This window comes from Mobula birostris, chromosome 6 (genome assembly GCF_030028105.1).
Source record: "Mobula birostris isolate sMobBir1 chromosome 6, sMobBir1.hap1, whole genome shotgun sequence".
In the NCBI taxonomy this organism is placed as follows: domain Eukaryota; kingdom Metazoa; phylum Chordata; class Chondrichthyes; order Myliobatiformes; family Myliobatidae; genus Mobula; species Mobula birostris.
In genome coordinates this window covers 138,186,616-138,194,171 of record NC_092375.1, presented here as the reverse complement: position 1 = coordinate 138,194,171, position 7,556 = coordinate 138,186,616, and the positions used below count along the sequence as shown (strand labels likewise).

Here is a 7,556-nt window from a genome sequence, read left to right as displayed (position 1 = left end):
ATTCCCGCAGGCTCGGGTTGTTTGCTGATTATCATTACTGCAGATGTGCTCAGCACCCTCATATATACTGTACACACACAGGTGACATATTAGGGGATATCTGCTCTTTCTTGACGAGTATAATATCCAAACACAACATCTGAAATTTTCAAGAAAACAGTAAGGATAGTAAACGAGAACAATATTTTTTTTATCGTTTCTAAACTTTTGTCTAATTCTACCTTTCTGTTGTTTGTCACAATAGAATTTTTAAAAATCCGGAAATGAGAGTGTTTACAATTGACTGTATTGCTAAATTACTTTTAATATTCCAAGAGAAGATTGTTTTTAAACTTTTGCTTAAAACATGCAACCCCTTCCCACAGAAATGATTAATTCTGAATCTCCAGAACATTTTTTTTTACCATACAACTGCCTCGTACACTCAATAGGTGGTAAAACTTTAATAAATAAACTAGCAAGATTTACACGCGATAGAAAAACGGTAATAATGTGAAGCATGGCTAATTCCAGGTTTACTCAGGGCGAACATGCAGTACCACAGCTGCTGATATGTTACTTTTGCTTTTCTTGATCTGCTTTGGTCCCGTTGTATGCGCTTCTCTCTCTAAATTATCTCCATGATAAACCTCAGCGACCGACTATGTTTATTCTAAAGCGTAAAATGTACAGAAGGATCCCAGCGTGCCTAGTGTGAACGATGTCCTTCCTGAATCCGTTTGCCAGCACACCCTTCCCGTACTAAACGGCGACATTTTCACGTCTTTAAATATCACGGCTTGTTGGTATCACTTAGTTGGAGACTTTAGTTCATTGCTCATTCTGGAAGGACGCTTCTGAGAGTTCAAAGCGAGTATCTGTCGAGACGTGGCCGATATTTCAGCTTGGCCATCAGTGGGAAGTGAAATCCCACTCAACACCAGCTCCCTCCGTCGATTCCAACGACTTTTAGCAGCCTGTCAAACAGACACCAGAAAGACGACTTTAATCCCATGCACTAAACGGGCAAACCACAAAGAGAAAATACATAACACAAAGCAAAACTTGTCACGGCGATCTGATGCGAAGGAGCGAGCGGTGGCCGGGGAAGGCGGCTGGGAGAAATGAATAATAGGATCGGATAGCCATTGTTTACTTCATTACTCATTTAAATCTAAATTCACTGGTGTGTATGTACCGTGTATCCGGGCCTGCGGCTGCTTTGAAACAAAATGCACGTCCTGGTGTGCTGGCAAGTTTTATTTCCAAGTAATATTATATAATTATCTCATGTCTGCACTGTTCATATTCTTTATATTTGACGCTAGTAGTATTATGAGCATTAATTTGATTAAATATGCGAACACATTTCTAAACAGTCACTAATCGGCTTCATGTAGTTTGCTATCGGAAGCACTGTACAAAAGTGGAATGGTCCCAGTGTTGAACCGTTGTTATTATCCTGTTCTCAAACCTGATGGAGATTATTATCATCCTGGGATTCACGTCCATCTCTGGCACGCCGGTCTTCCCAAACCCAATATTTATTTAAAACAAACCCCTAAAGGATTGCGGTTCGTGGTAGTCTTTCACGATCAGCTAAAATAATATTAAACTCCAATTTATTAATTAGCATATAAATATTCTAAAATAAGATTTCGACCGCTCTAACTTTCACTCAATCTCATCATTTTAACTGTTTTTTTTGTATGAATGACGTTTGTAAACATAAACCCCGATCAGTCAGCACGGCATTTTTTAGCGTTTGAATTATTCCCTTCGGGAAAATATATTTTCTTAGCAATAGACAGTCCAGACTAAAATTTGTAAAGTGCAAGGACGCTGTAATGAGAAAATGACGGGGGTCTGGCTAGTGTTATTGCCTTCTAAAGGAATGAGTTAGCTATCCAAATCGAAAGATCTGGGAACTGAGTTTACTCCCTGAGACAGAGTGTATGTTTCCATAAGTGTTTCATAAACAGCACGGGTGTGCTCTAGTCTGCCAGCCCCACTGCCGCCTTCCCCTTTTATACAGATTTTCAGAGTCCAGATTGCAAGAGTAACATTTTTTAAAAAGGGTTCACATACCGGTTCGGGCGCTAGTGGGTGGCCGACATTGACCAGGCTCCTTCCATCCTCCACACCGAGAACGCGTAACTCAGTCTCTCGTGGGCCACATAGCTACAGCTGGACATTTTTTGGTCCATTTCGTCGCTCTGCAAGACCTGGTAGAGGAAGTCGATGTACCTGGCGGCCAGTTTGAGGGTCTGGATTTTGCTGAGCTTGTCGGACGGCAGGGTGGGGATGATTTTTCTGAGCGACGAGAACGCCTCGTTGAGAGACTGGGTCCTCTGACGCTCCCTCACGTTGGCCAGGATCCGCTGATTCTGCAGCTCCTCGTAAGACTGCGAGCTGGGGCTGGACTTTTTGTTTCTTTTACCAGGGTTCGGGCTCCCGTCTTCGCTGGATTTTTTGCTGTACCTCCTCTTGATGTCGTACCTCTTCTGCTGTCTGTCCGCCTCCTCCTCGCTGCTCGCTAGACTGTCCGCCGGAGAAACGGGGGCACTGCTCGGACTTTCTTGCATGATGTCTGACGGCATGCCACACCGCCCTGGGAGAGGGGGTTGCGGGGAGGAAAGTAGAAGCTGAATCAAATGAGCAAAAGAGACTAACCCCCCCGTGCAGAATTCAACCCTGGAAAGAATCGCCTAAATATGGAGACCGAGTTTAGTAGAGTCAGAAACTTCACCAAGTATTTCCCAACTTTTTTGGCTGATTATTGGGAATAAGAGTGGCTGGAAAGTTGTTACGAGTGCGGAGGTGGCAGGGGTTTCTGATTGGCTGCGACAGGAGTGTGGGCGGGACCAACTCTTTCAGGAGGCAGACGGTTACAGATAATAAGTTAGCCGGAGAAAAAGCCAGCCACGAAGAACGTCACTATACTGTATTACACTACTGCAACTTAAAGAGAGACAGTCACCGTGTTCCCAAGTTTACTCTCCTTCCCCTTCGGTGCCAAAGGCACCAGAATATTTATAGGTCAACTTCACCAAGTTGGGGAACAGCAATAAATGCCCAGGGAATTAGTTATCAGGAGGCGAAAAAAGCAAATTCCATTAAAAATAGCAATTAAGTTTACAATAGGGATGGATGTTAAATCTGAAAGCACCTCTGAACCCCCTCTCTCAGCCCAGCGCCGCTGCAGTCACACCACGTAGACTGTAATATTATTGGTAAACTTATACCCGAGGGCATAATATTCGAACGTGCTTGAGATATTCTCAGAACCGTTCAAGGGTGGAATTTACTTCCCTTAGGAATACGCAACTCTTCCTCTCTCTGTATTGCTCTTTCGCTCCCTATACACCAACACCACCCCCCAGCCCCAGCTCCCAACATTTTCGCACAAAGACAGCCCTCTCTGTCGGTTCATTTTCAGCAACATTTATGAGATAAGACATACCCTCCAGCCTGCCTCCCAGTTATTGATTGTGTACAGTCGGGTGCACAGGGAAAGCGTGCCATGTTCGAATAAAGAAGTGTAGTTAAGGTTGAGCTAGGATGAAACACTCCTTCACGGGCAGACAGGTAAAGCGGATAGTTTGATGCTAAATTTTACCACCTCATTGACGGCATTAACCACTTTGATTGCAGAGAATGAAATACAAGTAGGAAAATGTACAAGTGGCGTGTCTGTCGTGACTGAGGGGCACATAATACTTGTACGCCATGCCTGCAAAGCCATCCACCAAGAATTGCCGTAGGATGGAGTTGTCCTTGGAGCCACGACCCAATTCATAAACGCCAAACATCTTCAAGGACATTTGTGGCAAAGTAATATCTGTAGCCACAGTCATTAAATAATTGAACAATTCCATAGCAGGTTAGATGCTCGTGACCCGCCCTGAAGTTACCGACTCGGCTCACGAGCATGGAACGGACACAGAACCTGAGTAGTGATCAGCTGGCACTACCATGAACAAACAAGATCACTTGCCTGCCTTGTGAAAGCAACCAGTCCTCACTAATTCCCTCGAATGCCTCACGGAAGTTAATTATATTTGGGGAATGATTAGATATTATTCCCGCGACCCACAGTTACCTGATGTTAAAACTCAGGACACTGCCGCCGAGTTATGCAAGTTGTTTAGACTGTTCAGAAGTGCAGGGTACCGTTTTGTCTCCCCTTCCTCTTCAAACTTGTGATATTCTGTATCGAAAGACAAGCCTGCTCTAACAAAAATAAAACCTGGAAATGTCTGCAACTACTTGAATTCTATTACACAAATCCTTTGATATTAAGAAGCAGTAAGTTTAGGCTGTCAAACCGGCATCTAGTTACAGCGTCTGTCATTAAAGGATGAAAGAATTTGTTACTTAATCGCTCTCCTCGTAGATATTAGGTGGCCATTGCAAACAATAAAATGTAAATTAAAAGTAGTAATCAACACTCATAGCTAGTTTAATTTGTACAATTTTACTAGGGAATTAGGCTGTTTGAAAAAAAAGTTATTATTTTTATCTTGCTAACGATTGCTATTCGTCTATTTGATTCTCATGGTCCTGCGAGGAGAGCGGTTGGATTAGATTGTGAAGCCTCAGATTTTACGGCAAACTGTAAAAATGCCGAACGCGTGTGAAATCTTGTCAGCGCTGATCCATTTTCAATGGCAAGTGAATGTGTGTGTATTTGTGTTTGGACAATCGTCCCTTGAGTCCTCACGAAGAGACTCATTCACTTTTTGTCTCTCTCTCTCCCCGTTTTTCCCAAGTATTTCTGTCTGAGATTCCGATTCCCAATGGAACTGAAGGTTTCTTCAGTTATGCGTGCCGTTCCCACAGTAACCCACAATTTCACCTCTTAAAATCGTTACGTTTTATTAATAGCAACTGGCACAGTAATATCTGCTATATTTGTTGCGGCTTAGTGAATTTAACGATAAACATTTAACTTTACCCTAAGTTAACAAGTAAACAGTCAATTTATTCACAACGGTGACAACTGAAGAATTCCTTTGTCGGCGTATAGTCTTCAAACAAGTAAAATGTATTCTTGTGCTACCGGAGTCACGGCCATGGTAGGAATGAAAGTCATCATTTGACACTAAGAGAAGATTTGTCTTATCTCACTTTCATAAAAAGGCTCCACATTCTGTCGTTAGGAGTTTCAGTGGGCACATAAAGACCCGCAGCTCCTAGCTCCTTCCTTTAACTTAGATTTTACAGCCCCCTCCTCTCATCCTCCCTGCAAGACAGAGTTCCAAGCCTTCGGGCTGATTTAAGAAGTAAACCCCGTAACTCCCTAGCTCGCGTCAAAGACTTAGAGTTATATAATGCAATGAGTAGAAATTATTGTTTTGCAACAATGATCAGTCTGTGTGTGTGTTTGCGTGTACGTGTACGTGAAGAGAATTAGATGAAAAGGTACTTAAGCAGATATTCCACCCCACCCAATATACTGTTAGTATATAGCTATGCAACACGGAGGGAATCAATATAGAGCGAAATGAGTCGTGTTTAAATAGCACGTGATGTTCTCAGGTTTACGGTTTCTCTGTATTTCCGTGGCGACTCGATTCTGCGGGCGTTTTCATATCACGCAATCATTGAACGGCTTACTTGTTCTTCAGTGTGTTACTCACTCCCAACCTCAACCGAGCGATCACCAGCACCTTTCCCCCCCTTCCCTGGGGAGGGGGTGGGCGAGATGCGAAACATCTCTCTCTCTCTCTGTAAAATTTAAACGAATAGGGAAAGGTATCACCCTGTTAACATATAAAACGACTTTTGTTGAAAATTCGTGTGGGATGTTTTGAATCTGAGCATTTCCAAAAGGGAAATGTAACCGAATGTATTAAGGGAATCGAGATTTTGGGGGATATATTATTTTTAAACGTAATCCGGTAGTAATTGCACTTCAAGAAAAAAATAGGATAGACATTTCGATTCAAAACTGAATGCAAAGAATGAGCCCTCAAAATCTTCAAATGACAACAGTCACACTTCATGGTAGCACCGCCCAACTTTTCCAGAAAGACCTTTGGCAAAGTAAATCTCGGGGTTTGCACACACAGGCTTTTTGGCTGGTACACTTTCACCTTACGAATGGTCCCGAGCATCGAAAGACGACGCGACGGCGTAAAATGCAATCAGCATAATCAATGCTTTTGGTAAACGCATTTAAGCAAAATGAAGAGATGGACCACATATTAATTCCGAAATTAGTTAAAACAAAAATAATTTGTATTTAAATCGGATTGATCGTTGTCCTAGCTTTAATTCCTAACAGATTGGGATCCGTTCCTGATGGTCAAGCGATAGAATGAGCAGAAAATAGTTGTTTTTCCCCAAAGAAGATTTTTTTTCGGGGGAGAGGGGGTGGTTAGATACGAAGGGAGGCAGCAGTGGTTGAAACAGTGGCCACTAAGAAATTCTAACGATAACCTTCGTTAATAAAACTGTCTGTTTTCATGGAGATCTGATTTCTTTTCTTCCCGGTTTAGACACGGCTCCAACTCCCCGTTTTCTGTTCCAAACACACTTTCATTTAAAACATTCAATGTTTGCCACATCTATTAACTTATTGTGCCTTTAACTATTTATCGTAAATTTCTAGGAAATTGTTGTTCTGTGGACTGACAGTTATGCAGCGCTGTTATCTGTAAAAAAAAGGTTGTCAGATATTTTTGTAAATCTTTGTTGAACTATTAGAATTCTTTATAATTAATTTGCGTTAAATGTGCAAAGTAACGACATTAGCTTGGACAATCCTACAAGATCGTCCTCTGTAATCGTCTTGACAATGCTGCAATTTTCAAAGCAATCGGGAGGATTTTAAAGATACCATATGTAAAAGCCTGCATTTTAATAGCATTTTTATTGATAAACACAATTTGTATAATATTCGTTTAACTGGGGCACTTGCTCTGCTTTATTTTACAAATAAAACTCTAATAATTTGTGGGTAGACCACTTCGAAAGATTTTTCTGATTTCGCTTGTCCCCAGTGGCGTGCGACGAAGTCACTTTACAAAGTGGGTCGGGTCCGGAGCATCTGATTTGTTTCATTCCGTAACACTGACACTAGAGGGCGCTAATTTCACGTTTGGACCCTTCCTCAAACTTTAATGTGTAAAGGTAATAATGCACACAATGTGCATTATTCCACGTATTCATTTCGCATCTTTATGTTGAAAATTGCCAGATGGCAAAGGCAAGACAACAGTTTGTTTCTGAATGATCCTAAAAATAATTAGTGGCATTAACAAATGTAAAGAGGAACCGATAATTAATCACTTTCCATTATTGTTATCATATAATTTCGACGAGTCCGAGATGACGTCTTGATAAAGGCTCGAAGACTGGGTAATGTGTGGAAACCACCATGATCCAATAATATGGTCTCAGTGAGGTTCTTAGTCTGAAATCTGTCAGACAACTAAAACTAGTAATTTTATCTTATATTACGCTTGGATAGCACCTTCGTAGCTGATCAGATTTTCTCATTGGGAAACTTTGATCATGCATTTTCAGTATCCAGAACACAACGGTACTTGATATAATACTGATCCGACGGT

At 41.7% G+C, this 7,556-nt stretch overlaps 1 protein-coding gene across 1 annotated transcript; it reads right to left on the bottom strand.

The window, feature by feature from the left end:
• Nucleotides 1-357: 357 nt before the first annotated feature.
• On the bottom strand, nucleotides 358-2,737 carry LOC140199902 (twist-related protein 2-like). The gene is made up of 2 exons (XM_072262405.1): nucleotides 2,068-2,737; nucleotides 358-956 (listed from the first exon to the last, which is right to left on the bottom strand). The coding sequence occupies exon 1, from the start codon at nucleotides 2,577-2,579 to the stop codon at nucleotides 2,079-2,081; it is 501 nt and encodes a 166-aa protein (XP_072118506.1). The 5' UTR covers nucleotides 2,580-2,737; the 3' UTR covers nucleotides 358-956; nucleotides 2,068-2,078.
• Between the last annotated feature and the right edge of the window lie 4,819 nt (nucleotides 2,738-7,556).